Here is a 21,304-nt window from a genome sequence, read left to right on the forward strand (position 1 = left end):
GCTAATGCATATACTACACAACTGCTTTAGAAATAGAAACATAATAAAATGCATGTTTCCATCTACCGTGATTTTATCGACTGACATTTTAAACATTGAGCTCCGTCTAGGTTGTTTTTTTTGGATGTTGAGTTCCTTCGTGTTTCACTGGTGAATAAAAGCCAGTGTCCTTGAGACGAGCGAAGAAGTGCTGAGTAAATGTCAGCTGTACAGCAGCGCTGAGATACAGGAGGGTAATCCTGCACCAAGCTTCTCCTCATCATGTAGCCTCCAGATTCCCCCGCAGAGGACCAGACTAATGATAGCTCTGCTAATAAAGATTGAAGCTCTCACAAACTGAGCGTAAACTGGAGGGGAATGGCAGAGCCTGGCTGGGGTCAAATTAAAAGCCAGAGGCCGCGTGAGCGCGTGAAGGATTATCCTCTCGTTATGAGCTCACTTCATTGTTAAAGCTCACCTGCGTCACTGTCTGCGGCGGAGTCGTCAAGTCTTTTGTCTCGTGATCAGATTAACTCACGACCATCGCAGTCGTGTTTCTCTCTTTATTTCCCAAATCAATGGTGTCAAAATCATTTTAGTTCAGGGGCCAAATACGGATGGGCTGCAGAGGTGGGGATTCAAACTATTTCCATGTAGAAATGATCAAATATCAAAATACGTAGTATAATATCAGAAAGCTTATGTGGGGTTGTGTACGTTTCTTCATTTTCTAAATTCACTCCAATGCGAGTCACAAAAATGTATTAACAGGTGGCATAAACGTGGCAAGAAAAGAGTGAAAAGCAACAGAAATGGGCAAAAAGTAGTCAAGAGTGACCAAAGAAAGGGCAAATAAAGAGGAACCAGGTGGTTTGTAATGGAAAAGGTAGTTTAAATAGGAAAAATGTGGCAAACAATAGTGAAAAATGGCAAAAATGTGGAACAAAAAGAGGGAAAATGTAAAGAAAAAAGGAAACAAGTGGTATTTTTGGGCAAAAATTTGCATATTTGGATGAAAAGTGGCCAAAAATTTAAAGAAAGGACAAAAATGTAAAAAAACAACCTTGCAAAAATAGATAAGTTAGGACAAAAATGGATATTTATTGGCAAAAGGAGCTAAAGTCTGAAAAGTGTCAGAAGTTTTTGAAAAGGGGCAAAAATGGGACAAAATAAATAGGTAAAAAAAAGGGTTAAAAAGTTTCCCCCTTTTAAGGTTTTCTGGGGGAATAATAATGAAAATTAAGACATAAAGAACCACATGTTGAGAATCACTGACTTAATAATGGCTTCTACATGGTGTCTGGTAATGTAATGGACAGAAATGCCAGGGCGGAATTTTTGTCCCACATTTTAGTTCAGGGGCCAAATATGGAGAAGTTTGATAATGATGTAAAAACATGCAGTACATAAAGCACTGACAATATCCAAGCAACAGGTAGTGATTATATTTATTAAATTTGGGGAAACTTTGTCAAATAATTTGAGGACTGTGCAGGATTTTGGAAAAATTGGGGTTTTTTTCAACAACTTGTGAGTAAAAATGACTTCCATCGTGTTTTACAATCATGGGAAAACTGTGAAACCCATGTAAATATTTGAATATTTGGAAAGTTCTGCTTCCAAATAAATCTGTTGAAAGGTTTTTTTTAAGTATATTATTTTTACATGGATTGCCAATATTTATGTTCGGACATAATAAAGTGATTTAAAATTACTACCAATTTCTGCTTAATTTCAATAAATAATTCCCATCAAAAGTTTGTATTTTTATTAATATTACTAAAATTCCCAAGCTTAAGTTCCCGTGGAAATTTTCCAGATATTTAATGCCTCATTGGAACCCGACTGAGACACTGTATACACAACTACATGTTTTGGTCATTTTCACTGTTTTCTCAGCCATTTTTTCTTTCCCCTGCGAGCCTATTTGGATGTTTCAAAGGGCCAGATTTGGCCCCCAGGCCTTGAGTTTGACACATTTGTTGCAAATAATTGTCAACGTCTGAATATGTTTTTTGCTCCGTGACATAATGAGTGATTTGTTTTCATGCTGCACTGACTGTACCAGCTTTGTTTTTTCTATGCACGTCATGGATGCAATATGTCTGTCTGTCTGTCTATGTCTGTCTGTCTGTCTGTTTGTCTTCTGCATGCTAAGATAAGGAGATGCTTGCTTATCTATGTTTGTTTTCTAACAGATTGACCTTTTATGTCTCTTTGTCTCTTTCTTGTTCTTTATTTCTCCGTCCAATTCTGGGTGTCTCTTTGAAGGTTTCCATTCACTTAAAGTTCATGAAACTATTTCAATTTTTTTTAAACTGCCATTTATTACCGAAAGCGACATTGAGGCCAATTATTACTTGGGTCATTCCATGTCATTTCAACAAATGGCCCCTGCACTTCGGTCTCAGGAAACTCTGACATTTTTAACCAGTTGTTCCGTGATTGTTTAATAGACACACTGTATATTTTTAGTTTGATTAGATGATCCATGTTCATCTTCCAATATGTCAGTAACTCCATCACATAATAAAGGTAAATATGGTATAGTAATAAGCTCCACCTACTCTATAGAAATATAGAAATAGATCTGCTATACATCATATCTGGTGGACATGTCAGCTCCTCTAAATAGTCAGTGTGTGTTTGGGTCTGGAACATGTTTGGGTCTTCAGTAAACTACTTAGCATATGTCTCAGCTCTCTGTAATGTGATCAGCTTAGAGCTATGAACATAGACTGTTCACATCACTAATGATTAGTCACAGATATGCATTGGTTCTAGGCTCACACGCTCTGGAAATCCAAAAAAATAATTTGTGCATGTGGGAATGTAAGAAAAAATCTGATCTGTTTTAATTTGATGACTCTTTCTTGGGATGTAACGTACATTTTTATTGTACGACTGTGGGGTTATTTCACAACTTACACATATTAAAAAATCCTTGACATGAGGCCATTGTAGCTTGTCTCTGTGTCTGTTGTGAGAGTAGATGGAGCTGTTTTACTATACCAAACATCACTTTCCTATTAGATGTAGTTCCTGAGTCACTGGAGGATGAAAATGGAAGAAAAATAAGGGAAAACTGAATTGTCCATATCTTAAAAAGTATTCATGCAATCAGACTAAAAATGTACCAATTGAATAATCACGGAACAATTGGTAAAGATTGTAGAATTATTTGGGACCGAGGTGTGTGGGACGTCCTGAAAATGTGCTGAATGACATGGAATGATCCACTTTTAAGATGGAAAACTTGCAAAAACAAATAGAATAAATAAGTAAATAACTTTGTTCCAGATGTTAAGTGCAGGTTATGAAGCAAATTTAACACTATTTATTGTTTATACTTCTCTTATTTGGGCTACGTGACAGTTTGGAATATGCTTTGAATAATTTGTGCTTTAGTTGTTTTTTTTAAATTGTGCTTACTGGACATTGAATTGTTTCTTTTTTCCTCTTGCTCTGATAAGCTTCTTAGCGTTACGTTGAGTTTTTGCCACTGTTTCTTCTCTTTTGTCTGCTTTCCCTCTCATTCTCTCGTTTGTCCGTATCTCTCTGTCTCTCTCTCTTTTTTTGTTTTTTTCTGTTTCCTGTGTTTTGGCCTTTTGGGAATTTTCTCTCATCCAATCGTTACTTTTCTTTTTCTTTTCTCTAACTTTCTGAATGGGGCTGTCTCTGGTATATATAGCTGTGTTTTTTAAATAGCTCCATGTGTTTTCTTCTTCCTCGCTCCTTTCTTCTTCCCCCTTTTCCCTCCTTTTCCAACCGCCCTCTTCTAACCCTGTCTTTAACTCCACTTCCCTTCTCTTTCCCTCCCCTTCCTGTCTCTCTTTCTCTTCTTCTTCTTCTTCCTCCTCTTCTTCTTCTGCATTCTGTCTGCACCCTGATGTGTAGGAGCGACAGACACATGTACATAAGTTGATTAACTTATAAACATGCACATACTACCTCACATATCTCCTCTCTTTTCTCCCCGTTCTACCTCGTCCATGCTGTCTTGGTGTTTCTTTACTTAAATGTGTCTTAACGATCACTCTGTAATTTTTGCCACGACACCTTTTTAAGAACCCTCGATTCACTCCTGTCTACATTTCCGATTCATTTTTTTTACGGCACACTGTTTATCAGTTCTGGATCCTAATGTATTGCACAGTATCTTGCTGTACAATGTGGCCGTCTTTGCCACATTGCCTTTCATTGTGTGGAAGAGAAGCAGAGCAGTCTCTCTTTTTCTCTCTTTCTTTCTGTCTCCGTGTCTTCACTAACTCTTCTTCTTCTTCTGTTCTCCGCTCTCTTCTCACTCCGTCTCCTTCTCAGTCTTCAGTTCTCCGTTCTCTTCTTTGTGTTCGTCCACCATTTTTTTGTATTCCTCTTGAGTCGCCCAGGCATGCGAGTTGACCTATGAGTTCAGTCTCTCGACACATCTACGCCTTTAATATCTAGCTGGAACATACGCAGCCATTGGATGTATAACTTGTCTTTCTGCTCGTCCTCCTCATGGGGATGCAAATAGCAGGTGGGACCTACTGTATTGATCGGCCCCCATGACGAGTCGCTCTGGCAGAGAAGAAATCTCACTAAAGTAGGAACACAACAAATAACTCAAATTTAGTTCTTTAAAAATCTTGTTTTTTGGCCTAAATTGAGGAAAGAGAAACTGACTATAGGTGTCATGTCCTGGTTGAAAATGATACTCAAGAGTCTGTGACATTATTATGATTATTATTTTGAGCAGGCAGCTCACTGAATGGTTGAGCTCAAGCTCAACACGAGATTTGTGTCATTTCTGTTTCGTCTCATCAGTATACCATAAAGTAATTGGAACTAAACTTTGAATTATCCCTTTGTGATTTTCTGTAAAAAAAAGAAGAAAAAAAAAACCCTGAAGTTCATTCTCCCCCCTTCCTGTTACCTCCTCTCTCTCTCTCTCTCTCCTTGTTTTTCTCTTGCTTCTCTAACTTCCTTAATCTCCACCTTTGCTCTTTGCTTTGCTCTTTCTCTCTCATTCTCCCACCCTTACTCCCTCCTCTTCCCTTTCTCTCTCTCCACCTTTATATTCTCCTCCTCCCCCTGTACCCAACTCCCTCTACCCTTCCCCCACATTCCCTCCTTCCTTTTCTACCCTGAATCTCCTCCTTTTCCCAGTGCGCCGCGTGCCCCCTCGTTTCTCCATCCTTCCCTCCAACCAAGAGATCATGCCGGGAGGGAGCGTTAACATCACTTGCGTGGCCGTGGGTTCGCCCATGCCGTACGTCAAGTGGATGCTGGGCAGCGAGGACCTGACCCCCGAAGACGAAATGCCAATCGGACGTAATGTTCTGGAGCTTAATAGCGTCCGAGAGTCTGCAAACTACACCTGTGTGGCCATGAGCAGTCTGGGTGTCATCGAGGCCATTGCTCAGGTTTTAGTCAAAAGTAAGGGACTGTGCTACCAGTGAAATCACGCTATTAGCTTTAACGCTAGCCAAAGGAGAAGGTTTGGTTAAGAATATACTGCGTTTAATTATTGAAGACGATTGAATGATTCTACAGCAGGCATGGACAACTGACGGCCCGGGGGCCACGTGCAACCCTCAGTGTAATTTTATGCGATCCTTAAAACAAAATAACTGAAAAATGTAAAAAAAAAAGTGAAAGTGAAAACAAAAATATGCAAAAATTGCTTCAGATTGTACACAAATCACATACAAAAATACATACACACAAAAAAACATAAATGATAGAATGCTCAAAAATATAATATAAAAATAAATTATAAAATATAGAAAAACAAAAATAGACAACAAGTACAGGAAAATATATTTAAATTAACCAAAAAACCAACAACAACAAAAAAACACAGCCATGGTTCTTTCCTGTATTAATGCTCAGATGGTCATTATTCTAAATGCTGACATACATAAATGTTGATAATGTGACCCTCAGATAAGATACTATCACATTTTGGTGGCCCCTGCTGTGATAAAAGCTACTCGTACTGTACAACAAGGTCAACAAATATACTTAAAATCACTCCAAATATCCACTAAAGGATTACAGAAATACACAAAAAGACAACAATGTACAGTAGGACAACAAATATAAACAAAAGTAAAAATCTAAAACAACAAAAATGTTCAAAATGACTTGGAAAAAAAACATGAAAGGACAACAGAAATACAAAAAAATTGACTCAAAAAACACTTAGAATGACAACAAAAACCCACAAAATGACTCCAAAAATGCACAAAAAGTACAACAAAAATACAAAAACAATAATTCCCCCTATACAAAAGACAATATTACAGAAACATGTCTAAAAGGACCACAAACATACACAAAATGATTCCACAAATACATTAAAAGACAACAGAAATACACAAAATGACTCCAAAAAAAGTCTTTGTTCTTTCCTGTATTAATGCTCAGATGGTTCATGATTCTAAATGATTAATGATAACGTGGCCCTCAGATCAGATACAATCACATTTCGGTGGCCCCCGCTGTGTGAAAAGTTGCCCATCTCTGTTACGGATGCATCACTTTGATAAATACCTGAAGAAAATGACAAGCATTGATTGATTATTACTGCCTAACGTGTTCCCAGCTTTACCAAAGCCACCTGGTACACCCATCGTCACAGAAACCACAGCCACCAGTGTGACCATCACTTGGGACTCTGGGAACCCTGATGCTGTGTCCTACTACATCATTCAGTACCGAGCCAAAGGGCCCGACAGCAAGTATGAGACAGTGGACAGCATCACCACCACCCGCTACAGCATCGGGGGGCTTTACCCCAACACTGAGTATGAGATCAGAGTGTCAGCCTTTAACACCATTGGCCAGGGGCCGCCATCTACCCGTGTGGAGGCACGCACCGGGGAGCAGGCCCCCGCCAGTCCTCCACGAAATGTCCAGGCCCACATCATATCTGAGAATACGGTGATGGTCCGCTGGGAGGAACCGGAGGAGCCCAATGGACAGGTAAGAACATGATAGAAGCTGTTTTTATTAAATAGAGAGCACTACCTCATTCATAATATTTTGTTGAGGTGCCCTAGTGTAAGTGAACGTTATCAATAACCTGCTTCAGTGTCTTTATCAACAACTTTTAGCAGAAAAAGTCAATTGGTTTTTGCTTACATTGGATGTCTATATTTAGCACTGTAATACAGGCTAGCATACTGTACATTTGCAGCTTGCTGATAGAGTTAGAACTACAAATGAACTTTGAATTTGAACTTGTTTTTTTTTTTTTTTCATTTTACCATTAAAAGAGGCCATTACATCTCAAAATAACTTATAACTAATCAATCCATCTTTATTTGTATAGCACCAATTCATGACACGTGTTATCGTAAGACACTTCAGAGAAAACTGGTAAAAGACCTTATACTGTTTACTTCATGACCCACATTACATAAATATTATTTATTTTTTTGTTAAACATTAGAATATCAAATTTAATTAAAAGACTGTTATGTGAGGTGGAACTGCTAGATAAAACGTCCAACCCTCCCTCTTTATCCAGGCTCGTGACGCTGAGAGAACCTATGACATCATCAACAAATTTCTTAACATTGAGCTGTTCTGAGAACGCATTTAAGAAATAATTTATTAACGGTATCATTGCAGTCCAAACAATTCCAACGTTGCACACCCTTGAACCAAGCAGCAGCCATGTTGAAAGTCTCAGCTCTGTCTGTTCCTGAACTGCAGAGATATTTGAGCCACAGACACACAGAGTTTCCTTGCATTGTAGATAGATTATTAAACTGTGCAGAAATTATCTAAAGAGAATATAAAACAGATTGGAGATATTACATTGTGATGATGTGCAGTGTTAGTTTTTGTTGACTAAAAAATGTCGTCAGTTTTTGTCAGTTAAATTTTTTTAAGTAATGAAAAAAAACAATGCACTCTTGACTTTTATTTTTTGGTCGACAATGTCTGTAACAGATTAAAGTCTTAATGTCATTTAGCTCAGTAGTTCTCAACCTTGGGGTCAGGACCCCATTTGGGTCCTGAATATAAATAGAGCAGTTAATGCTAATGCTAGGTTAATGCTAATGCTATTGCTCGGCTAATGCTATTGTTATTTAATGTTATTGCTAGGTTAATGCTATTGCTTGGTTAATGGTAATGCTAAGTTAAAGCTAATACTAGGTCAATATTAATGCAAGGCTAATGCTATTGATATGCTAATGTTAATGTTGATGCTAGGTTAATGCTAGATAATGCTAATTATAAGCTAAAGCGGTGCGACGCAGGCCAGCACCTGCATCCTCACTGAATCCATACACATTTTGTAATTATTATTATTATTATTATTATTCCTCAACAGGATAGGTCAAATTCACTGTAGGGCACATTATTGTGTTTTTAAGTGCAGGAGTAGGGGGTACATGGCTTCAGGTTACATGTCTGGGATTGTGGAACGTTTGGAAACCACTGATCTAGATTATAACTGAAATAGTCCCAATGACTAAGTTGTGTTTTAGTCAAAAGGCTATAACTAAAACAAAATCAAAATGTGTTTTCAAAAGAATTTTTCTGTAATCCAATGCATTAATATTATTATTATATCGTACCTGTAATCCCATAGCGATGCTTCTTTCTAAGAACATCCATTCCCGATATTGGAGCTGACTTTGCTCCCAGTGCAGGAAGTTAATCGGGGTCAAATGCATTAGAGCAGCACACTGTGATTGGAACCTATGGTGTTCTAAACCCATCAGCCCATCTGGACCGACAAAAAAAAAAAAAAGGCAAATTCAAAGACAGTGACCTTAGCCGTTATGAGTTATAGCTATGTTAAATTTGGTATTATGGATAAACGTTGGCGTTGAACAGAAGGATTAGTGCAACATCAGCGCCTGATGACCTTAAAATCCTGCTCCAATCCACAAACACTAACCTTCATTTTACTGCATTGACCTTTTTTCTGCATCGTTCTGCTGTTTCTAGGTGAAAGGCTACCGTGTGTACTACACCATGGACCCGTCACGGCCCATGAACGAGTGGCAGATCCACAACGTCCAGGACAGTTTGATCACCACCATTCAGAACCTGGTGACGTCAGAGACCTACACCATCCAGGTGCTCGCCTTCACCTCCGTAGGAGACGGGCCCTTCTCAGACCCGGTCCACGTCAAGGTGCTGCGGGGAGGTGAGAGAGCGTGCACGTGCTGGTGCATGCATCAACATAATCAACGGTGGATTATTTGTGAAACCGAGCCAATTTATGTTCCATGATTTGACACCAACAAAGCCGTCACCCTTATTAATTCACGCGTGATGAGTAATGATTGTTTTTCAGATGTGCATGTGGACGAGAGCACAAATGACTCATTATGTGTACTGTGTATTTGTTTATGCTGAGTTTATGCTGCTCACTGTGATGGTTTATATGTGGTCATATCCTGGAAAGCTTTGACCTGTCGGAGAAACTCTAGAAACTAAATACTAATGATAAGGACAGATAGAGATTAATAGAAGAGACCTCTCTCATAAGTCACTGCATATGCAGAAATTGACCCAAAAAACACATAAAAGTAGAGAAATAGACAAAAAAATACACAAAAAGACAACATATTTAAACAAAAGTGTCTTGAAAAGTTTGAAATAACAAGAATGACCCTAAAAACACACAAAAGGGAAACAGAAATACATAAAAATACAACAAAAATACACAAAAGGACAACAAATATAAACAAAAGTGACTCCAAAAACACTTTCTCATATTCTAAATGCTGACATGAATGTTGCTAATGTGAACCTCAGATCAGATCAATCACAGTGTTAAAAGCTCACCCAAACCACCTGGTACACCCATTAACTTCATCAACTTTCACCACATTAGTGCCCTGGAATATAGCACCATAGCGTGCAAAGTAATCTGATTACTCCCAGAACTAACATGAGAGGGTGACAGACACTTTAAGGTCAAACACTGTTTTCCATTTGGCAAAGATTAATCTTTAAAAGATAAAAATAAATAAAAATCATGATGATCCTCTTTAGTCGTATAAAACTGTGTGTCATATTTGAGGATTGAGCTTTCTGCCACATCGCTGGGAAATGCCTTAAAATTCCAAAAGTGTTGGAGATTATCCGCGATGCACTTCACTCTGAGCTGATGGATGAGGGTTTGTCTGACTGCAGGTATAGTGGCTGCATCTGTTGCTTTTATTGTCTTTAATCGTGTGTTTTAGTAGTTTGAGGTGTGTCTCAAAGCGCTACAGATGGATGTTAGCTTAGCGTCTTGCCTTATTATTAAATGTTTATGTCAACGTCTGCAGCCCCTTGGAAGAATATAATAAAATGTAAGGGTTAAAGAAATTAAAACAGCGTTAAAAACATACATATATCTGTTCTCTGGTCATTAAACAAGCCTGTGTAGTTATCGGTTAGTGTTGCCCTAAAGCAAGGCAGCATGTTCTCCGTGAGGTGCTGCATTGGCTTTTGAAAGAAATACAACTAATAAAAACATTTATTACAAAAAACATTAATTTACTGTAAGATAAACAGTGCTGGGGAGTAACGGATTACATGTAACGGCATTACGTAATCATTTTAAAAAAAATTTAAGTAACTGTAATCTGTTACAGTTTAAATGGTTGGTAATGGGATTATAGGTACATTGTTAAAATCAATGGATTACACAAAGTTACTTCTCAGTTTCGCGGGTTTATTCACTCCCAACGTGGCAACGTGATGCTTTTCCCAGAAGCCCAAACTTAAATATGAAAAAAACGTGAGCAGCGGGAGGAGGAGCTAGAGGCAGAACTAGTAAGAAAGCGTTTGTTGTGTGGTATCTGCAGCACAGAGCAGGTATGGATGTGTGAGATGATGGATCTATAAAAACTGTTCATACTTTCTGCTGAACAGTGACAACGTTTGACAAACTTAACGGATATTTCAACCGTGGAACTGTGAGCTCACAGCTGATCACAGCTAGCATGCTAACGTTAACTTCTCTACTATGTTGGGTAATGATGTTATGATGTCAGAGCAGAGAACAATTTATCTATGGAGGAGATAACTCAGCTAACTGAAGAGATGGCTGTGTGTGTGTGTGTGTTTTTAACGTGATGTTTTACTTCCTGTTATTGATTCCATGGCTGCTTCGTTTGTATGATGACGTAATTAAAGCTTTATTTTATATTTAATAACATATCACACACTTATCTTATTCTACTTTTCACTGTTCAATTAATATGTGATGCCTGAACATGTTATTATTGAGGGCTGAACAGTAACTCTGATATCTGATTTATTAATTGTTAATTTTTTCCTATAGTTGCCATTTTAATGCATTTGTTGATCACATTGATTATTGATCAATATTATTGTTTATTTTAAACTAAAGAAATGCTTGAAAATGTCACACAATGATTCCAGAGTTCACTGGTTTGTTTTCTGTTTGATTTGCTTCCTTTGATTCATCCTGAGGAGATACTTTGATGTTCAGCAGAGTTCAGCTGCTCGTCTGTCACAATATTTTTTATTACTTTTTGGGGTGACGATGTCAAAAATTGATATTTCTTGCCAGAATTTTTTTTTTTTGTTATTATTATCTATTTATTTATTTATTTATTTTATCATGTGAACATATGTGGTCATAGGTTAATACTATGTGCAGAGTAGTGTACATTCATGTAAATAAATGTCAGACCAACTGTCTGTGTGTGTTTTTCAATAAGGAAGTTAGAATCACAATAATCGTTTGAACTAATAAATTGTTATAATTTAATAAACCAAAACTGCCATATAAATCCAATTGGCAAACAAGTATCATGATCAAATCATCTTAGCTCTAGTATGTACAGTATAGAAATTCATAAAAGTTCGAACCTATGAGAATTTTGTTTATTCAGACAAGGTTTTTCAGGAGTTTTTTTTAATCTCCTGACATGTTTGCTTGAACAGTGTGTGCAACAACTAGTCTTAATCTCCATGGAAACAATGTGTGAGGTTTACTACTATTGATTCCTTTACAAATTCAACAACAACAACAGCAAAAACGTTTATTTCTAGCTTGGTTATTATGTATAGTTTCCTCACATTATCTCTGATGGCAATCAACTTAAGATCATAACTCGTCTTTACCATTCATACACTTACAATAAGAAACAGTATTGGGAAGTAATATGAGTACAGGTATGTATGTGGTGGTCGAGTGCTTACGGAAGCAGGTTTCTAACCAGAGGGTTGCCAGCTCGAATCCACTGCGGGACCTTGACCTCGTCCCTTAGACCTAACTGCTTCCAGGAATCTAGGTGAAAAAGAGATATCTATCTCAGTGAGACTTTTCTGGTTAAATAAAGGTTAAAAAAATAAGAAATACAACGTAATGTGTCAGTATTCTCTAACTAAGTGCAACTTTAAGGCATACGTCCCTTCACTGATAATGTACAATGCTGAAAAGGGAATAGTAAGAACTCTCACCCCATTCATGAACTCTCATTGACATTTATAAAGAGACAATTCGTTTTATGCTTAGTAAGCTCAGGCTTGATCACCCTGTAGATGGCCACCTTTGATGAGGGTGTCTAGTGGTAAAGGCTGAAACACACCCCCTGATTCAAAGGAACAATACTGATGATGCATCCCATATCTGAGAGACAGCACCCACGCCACTCTCAAATAGTAAACCTCATGTTGATTACCATCTTTTGGCACAAAAGACAGTTAAACATCACGTTCTCCTAGGCTGTAGGTAATCATAATACCACATCCTATTTGTTTGCACATCTAAGTAAAAACACATTCTCCTATTCAGACCTGTATATAAGGTTCATAATTTGTTAAAAATGTACTTGACATTTGTCCAACATTGACGGCTATCGTCTTGGTTTGAAAGTAGCACAAATGTAGAGAAGCAGATGTTTTAAACCTGAGGCAGAATCCAGTGTAACTGTGTTTTGTCCTTTGACCTCCAGTCCCTGGACAACCAGGAAAGTTCAAAGTGGGTAAGGTGACGGACACCAGCATCGAGCTAAGCTGGGAACCCGCCTACACCAAGGAGAGAATCGTCAACTATGAGCTGCTCTACAAACCTGTCAGGTTCGGCAGTTTGGTAAGAGCTCGACTTCTCGTTTTACAAAAAGAGTAATGATCAAAAACCCCAGTGTCTACTTTTTATTTCATATCTTGCTCTGAGGGCTTAGAGTTTTTTTCTTTTTCGCCACCTAACCTCTCCGTCTTGTGCCTTTCTCTGTCTCGTCTCTCTCAGGAGAAGTTGACCTTCGGGCCGAAGACTTCTTACACAGTGGAGGGTCTGAAAGCAAACACCGAGTACTCCTTCTCCTTAGCCGCCATCTCAAACAAAGGCATCGGAGCTTTCACTAATGAACTGGTGCAGAGGACGTCACAAGCAAGTAGGTCTCAAAATCTGTTGGCTAGCCACACACTGTACTGCATATAAAGCTCCAGGTGTTACAGGCACATGTCTCTGTTGTGAATAAATTGTCTTTGACCGTTCAAATAACCATGCATTATCCTCAGTGAAACCGTGGACCCGCGTCTCGTTTATCAAGTCATCTTTTCCAGCCCACCTCCCATTCATTCCCCCAATCGCCATGTGCCTTTCTTTCCTTTTGTACAGCCTCTGCCTTTTCTCACACAGCTGAAACATGGTGACAAATGGAGATGGAGCGCCGATTAATGTTTCACTCTTCCTACACTTCGCCCTCCTTTCACTTTTTTCCACTCTGTCAATGTCTAATGTCTAACAAAAGGGTGAAACTGCTGCCACTTACATGGCTAGAAGCCAGTGTGTGAGGAGCAGTAAAGGATAGTGCTTGGCCTCCTGTGTTGACAGGTAAGTCCTGGACGCTCTGCGCTAAAATTAGCTTCTCTCAAATGTTTCCTTTTTACTGTTTGAAGGCGCACAATTTGTTAACCAACTCCTCCAGGTCAGAAAGTTGTCCCCACTTAAAAACAAGAGAGAGGTGTGTAGATTTTCATCATTGCTACACTTCAACTGTGAGAGAACAAATAATCCAGGAAATCACATTGTATGATTTGTAAATTATTGTGTAAATAAGAATATATCACCTACAAACAAGCAGACCTCTGGCTCTCACAAACCTGTTGAAGCTCTTTTCCACTCGTTCCACTCCACTGAATCTTCCAGCATTATAATAATTACATACCGCCCAGGCAATAAAGAAGTAGCTCGTAAAATGCATACATGGTCCTGTAGTGGCCTAACCAGTATCCACACCTCAACCCAATAGAAACCATCTGTGGAAAGAGTTGAAAGTCACAGCTCTTGAGAAGATCTGCATGGTTAGAATGGACTGACTTTTACTCTCGAACAAAAATAGAGCAACGCTTAAGTCACATTACTGATGAACTGGTGAATAGAAACGTTATTAATACATAAATAAGTCAAAACACAAAAGTATGTTATGAAAAGCACATGATATGTGATCAAAGGAACCAGAGGTGGTGTAATGAATGACCAAAAATTACACAAAAGAACAACAAAAATACACAAAAAAAGGGAGAAAAAAATACACAATGGGACTGGGACACTTATTAATAATACAGCTGCACAATATTTGCTAATATTTTAATCCATAATAAATTGATATAGGCGATATTGTAATTTTCTATATCGCAAAATAGAAAACTCTGAAACAGGAAACGTCTGACGTCTGTCATTGCCAACCAATGTAAAAGTACAAAGTATTTGTTGAACTTTTGTTATTGACCAAATATTTATTTCCTGCACTCAGTGGGACAACGTGCACAATCGGTGGCTGCCAAATACCTTTTTGCCGTATTGTAATAGACAAAATGATACGAGGAAAAGACTTTGTAGAGAAGTCAGGGTTAAGCCCTGCAGTTCATGACTCAGCGGTAAGTGTGTGTGTCCAGTGTTTACAGTCGCTCAGCACATTGAGAGAGCCAAGTGAAGGACTTTACCCAATGCCTGTATTTGGACTTTTTCTCTCACTGTTCGGTTCCTCCAGTCAAAGATGGTCTAGTCATGTAGGGGGAGTGGAGTGAAGGAGTGAAGGAGTGAGGAAGGTAAAGCTAAATAAGCAGACTGTCATGCGGCAGAATCCATTTTCCTGGGAGGTTATGTGTGCTTTGTTATCGCCAAGCTTTGGTGCACATCTAGATTGTCCCCCGAGGCCAACTGAACAGACGCTGCACAGCTGAGTGGAGAGATACTTGAACCTGTCAGCTATGACTATTACACACCCACAAATACACGAGTGCTCACAGTTTATTCACATCCCAGCCCAACATACAGGCCTTGTGCTTGGGTACGTTAGTAGAGAGTGTTATGTGATACAGCAGAGGGATAGGGATGAATATCTTGCTTATTTCCTGCATCATCGTGCCTGACTTTACATTTATTTTCAGTGCCTTTTCCTTACCTTGATCTAAGTTTCTTTCCTTTTTCTCTTTATCAATCCTCATGTCACAGTGCGAGGCCTGTTTTTGCTTTGTTTTATCTTCCCACTGAGAAGTCCAAGCCCTATCTCCAGTAAGCAGGAGAATTTCTCAAGGATTACCTGTATGTCTCGACAGGGTTGGCTGTTTTTGCAAAATTTTCAATAGGGGCACTTTTGGGATGTTGAAAATGATAAAGTTTTAAGTTTGCAGTACCACACACCGACGGATCCTAGAGCGATTACAACGGGATTCATTTTCTAGATTAGTCCTCGTTTGGGCGGTGTGAACACATAAAGTCTAGAGCGGATCAAACAGGCAAAATAATTTAACTCAATTGCTTCTGATGGACTCGTAGCGTTTCCAATCAAAGCCGAGAGCCATTAGGAGCACCGTGAACACAACCACTCTCAGGGCGGATCAAACACAGGAAATATCGGCGATGACGTAAATGCAAACCTTCATTTTGTTCTTTTCCTGAAAAAAATGTTAAAAAGTTTTGGGCCCGGACATATTTTTTCCCAAATGTGACCCTATTGAAAATTCCGCCTCTACATCCCTGTAGTCGTCCCTATTGCAGCTTTTACAGAAAACTGACTTTATATGATTTTTGATTATTTTAGGACACCATCCAAAGCCAAAGGATGAGTTATTGAATGGCCATTCTCCTTGTGTGTAATTAAGTTCTACACTCAGGGTCGATACTTTTGTCTCTGCTTTATTTGATTGGGCTCCAAGTTTAACATCCTGAGTCATATTTGTCCCGATGTTACTGTAACCCTTTCAACCCAGTTTAGTTTACTGTGGGTTCTTTTTTGTTTTCTTTTCTTTGCTATCCTTATTTACTTTCCTCTTGTTGGAATTTTCCCACTATGGCTTTTCAATCCTCTTCTATTGGATTTTCCTAATTTTCTTGCCAATATCCATCCTTGCTCCTTATCCAATCAGATCCCTTGACAGCGCCAACAAGCGTGTCCTGCTGAGAGCGCCGGCTCGACCTCGCTGAGAGTCAGTTGGGAACCGCCTCGTGTTGTGAGTCAGAATGGCGAGGAGGCAGGTTATGAGTTGAAATACCAAAGGGTGTCAGAGGCAGAAGGTGGAGGTCAGGGCCTGGAGGTGAAGGGGCTTCTCATCACCATTGAGCAAGGGCGAGCACTGATAGAAGGGCTGGAGAAATGGAGCTTGTATAACGTCACTATTACAGCGCCCAGTGCAGAGGGAGGCGGAGCCATCGGCTCAGCACTGCTCTGTAGAACAGACGAGGATGGTAAGAGTTAAAGCCATTGATCAGACTTAATCAATTCAGATCATTTAGTTCATTATCTACTGGCTAGACATCTGGATTGTGTGTGTGTGTGTGTGTGTGTGTGTTGGCTCAGTTCCCGGTGCAGCCCCTCGCCAGGTTGACGTTCAGCCGCTCAACTCCTCGGCACTCAGAGTCACGTGGCGCTCTGTGTTGCCACGGTTACGGCAAGGCCAGATCCGCGGCTACCAGGTGCACTTCAGCCGCGCCGAGAGCGGTGAATCACGCACCCTCCCCCGAATCAAAGACCTTTTATTGGATGAATCTCAGGTGACATTCAAAAAAAAAAGTATTATAAAATACAAAAATTGATCTCTTGACTCATTATTTCTCTCGTCCTTTTATTTTGGGATGTGGCTATTTAATGGATCAGATGGAGGAGGATGACTCGACTCAATATGTGAGTCCAAGCCTACATGTTGTATAAATCACAATACAGTTAATGTATTAACCCTCCTATTATCCTCACATATCACTAACACATTTTATCCCTTGGGGTCAATCTGTCAATGTTTATTAGAAAATTATTGACCAAGTTTTTGTGTCAGAAACTGTTTATTTGTTGAATCCATAAATAACCCCACTGACCTGTTCTCTAGCGCCACCATCAGGACAAACTTTTAAATTAGAATGAATTCATCTTGAATAGTTTTCATGCAAATGTTCTCAAATTTCCTGACAACATTAATGACCACTAGAGTATGAACCCTATTGGTTGTGGTGATGATATGACCTTTGACCTTACTTGCAGCACCACCATCAGGTCAATGGGGTCATAAGGTCATACATGGGATAGTTTTCCACAGCAAAAACAGTTTGGGATCAAATTGACCCCAGAGGAACACCAATGCATGCAATGTCTTCAACACAATGAAAAAAAATAATATCATAATAATTTTATGCTTAATCAATTGTACATCATGAAATATAAAGCAAAAAAATAAAAGTCAACTATTATTTTTTGAACGATAAACATATTGACCCCAAGGATAATAGAAGGGTTAAAGTAATTGGAGTTTAACATCATAGTTATTCTCATTTCAACCAGTCTTATGGGGGATCGTGAAACTGTCACGTAATTTAACGTGTTTATTTTTTCATACGTGCCAACACGATTTCCTATTTTTTTTTAATGCTGTTTAGATTGAATTTCAAACTAATGTGTTTCAATTGAAATGTATTTCCCAAACCTTAATCATTTAGTAGATAAAGGTACAGAAATGAATTTAAATCAAACCATGTCTTTGCACAGTAGAATAATGACCTGAAAAAACAAAAAAAGATTGTTCATGGTTGTACAAATTGACTTCCAGTCGAAATACATGAGTTTGAAATTCGTTTCAAGCAGCACGAACGAAACGAGTAAATCATGTTGGCGCGCACAAAACAATAGATCGATTAACGTTTCACAATCACTGTGAGATCGTGTTGTTTATCTAGTGATTTTTAATTGTTTAAAAAGGATCATCACCACTATTCTTCCTTCTCTCCTACAGGAGATGATTTTAGGCGACCTGAAAGCAGACACTTTGTACTCGATAACCTTGGCGGCGTACACTACCAAAGGGGACGGAGCTCATAGCAAAGCCAAACTGGTGCAGACCCGTGGGATCGGTAAGCACAAGTCAAGTATACAGTTCAGTGCACTGGATATAGTAACATATCCATGAATTGATCTTACAGTGAGCTGCTCATAGAGACAGCGGTAAATACACATACAGATCAATTCTACATTTCCAAGAGTTTCAAATGATATGTGTTTTAATGTCCATGCTCTTGAGTTTTTTTTTTTTTTCTTCTGTTGTTTGCAGTGCCCGGCCCTCCTTCGCTGTGGTTGAGACCAGAATCGGGACCGTCCGTGGTGGTGCGTTGGGCCCCTCCTCTTAATTGCTTGGAGTCCGTCTCTAAAAGCCAGGAGGCTCCAGTGGAAATCCAAGGCTACCGCTTGCAATTTGGCTTGAAGAATTCTTCTCTAAACGTCGGTTTGAATTTCACAAATCGTGAGAAAAACTTTACCGTCAGGAACCTGTTTTCAGGCTCCACCTACGTCTTTGTTCTTTCTGCAAAAAGTCGCGCTGGCTACGGAGATGTAGTGCAGCAGGAAATCACCATCCCCCTGTTTCCACCTTCTGGATACCCAAAGATATCAGATCCTATTAATGCAACGTGCTGCTCGCTGCAGTTGTCCTGGCATCACCTCTCGCCAGAACAACAAAATGATGCCATCACAGAATACACTTTGGCTTACAAAGAAGCCTCGGGCCCCAAACCCTCCAGTGACCCAGGCTCCTCCCTACCGGCCCCCACAGCTCCTCCTTGGCTGGTCTCGCTGCCCGTGAGTGAACGCAGCTACACCATCCATGGCCTCAATCACAGCACAGCGTACGAGGTGCTAATCAGGGCCCACAACAAGGCGGGGCCAGGGCCCTTCAGCCCACCTCTGGTGCACTTCACCTTGGCCTTTGAAACAGGTAGGGCTGGCCAAGGACGCATCTTTCAGCTTCTAAGCACTGGTTCGACTTCATCACCTCGCTCACATCTCTATTGTGGGAATCACTTCAAAACACTAAAGTGAATGAAGTCTGGACCAGTTCTTACAGGTCTGCCTTCCACCAGTGCACCACAGAGACGATGAGTCCCGAGGAACCCAAAAATCTCCTCCACTCACTCACTTCATCACCCCCCCTCCCCTCCCCTCCCCCACCACCACCAGTGGAATCAGGCTGAATGTTAATGGAGCACTGCTTATCACAAAGCTTCATGGAAAGCCAATGCAGGGATCGAGAAGTACAGTGTTGAGTAGAGAAGGTAAGTGTAAGGTAAAGTCTGATTTGATGTTTGGGGAAAAAAAACAGATAAAAATAAGTGGCATTTGGCGCCATATCTGAAGGTAAGTATTTTTATCTGATAGACCTTCACTGACACTCTTTTCAAAGCGTCTGCTGATATGCTGGATTGTGAGTTGAACAAACACAAACTGTACACTCTGACAACGTAGCATGTCACAAATCCTGCTGCTTCTGATCTGTCTTTTTTTCTGTGTGAAATACTCGTACCATCCACTCACCTCATCACCTGGCCATCCTTCTAACATCTATAGTCCTCCTCACTAACACGTAAACCTGATTTCTATAATTACAGGTTTCGCTGGTGAAAGCAGATTTCCGATCTCAATGAAATATAAAGAAACTTTAGCATTAACCAGTTTTTTTCTTGTTTGTTTGCTTTCTAGACGTTCCAAGGAACTTTTCTGTCAATCTCGCCACTAAGACCAGCGTCTTACTGTCCTGGGAGTTTCCAGAGACCAGTAACCCCTACAGCTTCACTGTACGTTATCCATTCTTCTGCTGCATGTTTTCATCTTCTCATTATGTTATTGTGGTTTTATGAATGAGACGGAGTCCAGCTTTAGGGTTGCTGGTCAGATGTGAAAGTCACTGATTACTCACGTAACTGTAATTGAGTTGCTTTTATCGGTACTTGTACTTTTTTGAGTACATTTCTAAATCAGTAAATTTACTTGTACTTAAGTACGTTTCAAAAAAAGTAAAGTAACTCGTTGCACTTCTACGCCCAAACGTTAGTATATTCTTTTTTTTTAAGTAATGGATTATGGAAGTAATGGATTACAAGTACTCACATTACTGTAAGTGAGTAGCTTTTATATATTTATACAGTATATATATATATATATAAACCGAAAGCACCGTGTCAAAAGAAAACTCACAAATAATATGAATTGAATTCATTGGTGTTCATTGTATTTAAAAAATAATTGTATATTTCGACAAACCTTTTATTTTAAACAGACGCCTTTGTGGAAAATAAATGAAATTCCAATTCTGGTAGATTTGGTTTTCTTCCTTTTAAGTTTATACATGAGACGTTTACTGTATGTGAGGGAACCGATTTACTACCAAAATAAGTCACGTAACAGTACTTCTACTTGAGAAGGTTCTATCAGTACTCTTTACATGTCTGGATAGCGGTAGTCCTAACATAATGGAGTCTCCTCAGGCAGAGGCCTTGGTGAACGCTGTCAGTGTACGATGGTATCTGGCCAGCGTAGGGCCAGAACTGACCATGAGAGAGTTCTATAATGACATATCAGGTATTATTTGGCTCTTCCTCGCTCCAGGTGGAGTATAACCGACAGAAGATGGAGGTGGATGCTCACAAAGAAAAGCCATCATCACAAACCTTCAGCCAGACACCAGCTACGACTTTAAAATCACCGCCCCCGAGGGAACATGGGCGGCCTCCGCCCTCGCATCACTGGCCAAGACCTCGCCACCCATCACCATACGCCGGCCCGAGATAGACCACACCCGTGAAACGGAAACCACCGTCACACTGATCCTGCCTCTTCGCTATAGAAACTCGCACCCCGGTCAGTAAGGATGAATTATTCAACTTTGTAACTGTACATGGTCTATGGATTACAGATGGTTAGAATGTTTAACCTGTTACCTGAACTTTTTTACATTTTCTCAACAGTCCGTTTCTCTCCTGTACTTCACCCCCTCTTTAGTAAAATATATGACAATTATTCGAGTCAGTTTAGTTTTTTATGGCTGCACGATTATGGCCAACATGATAGTCACGTAATCACAATTATTTATC

The 21,304-nt window shown here is 39.5% G+C and overlaps 1 protein-coding gene across 1 annotated transcript in view; it reads left to right on the forward strand.

Moving 5' to 3' along the window:
- LOC114478848 (receptor-type tyrosine-protein phosphatase S-like) overlaps nt 1-21,304 on the forward strand; it is a 123,924-nt gene that overhangs the window by 75,573 nt on the left and 27,047 nt on the right. Inside the window, 14 exon segments of the mRNA XM_028472137.1 lie at nt 5,128-5,397; nt 6,569-6,948; nt 8,932-9,133; nt 12,909-13,045; nt 13,202-13,346; nt 16,327-16,358; nt 16,360-16,645; nt 16,758-16,951; nt 17,055-17,081; nt 18,178-18,295; nt 18,493-19,152; nt 19,914-20,008; nt 20,820-20,853; nt 20,856-21,075. Of these exon segments, the coding sequence (XP_028327938.1) occupies nt 5,128-5,397; nt 6,569-6,948; nt 8,932-9,133; nt 12,909-13,045; nt 13,202-13,346; nt 16,327-16,358; nt 16,360-16,645; nt 16,758-16,951; nt 17,055-17,081; nt 18,178-18,295; nt 18,493-19,152; nt 19,914-20,008; nt 20,820-20,853; nt 20,856-21,075 (2,800 nt within the window).

Source organism: Gouania willdenowi, chromosome 17, assembly GCF_900634775.1.
Source record: "Gouania willdenowi chromosome 17, fGouWil2.1, whole genome shotgun sequence".
NCBI lineage: Eukaryota > Metazoa > Chordata > Actinopteri > Blenniiformes > Gobiesocidae > Gouania > Gouania willdenowi.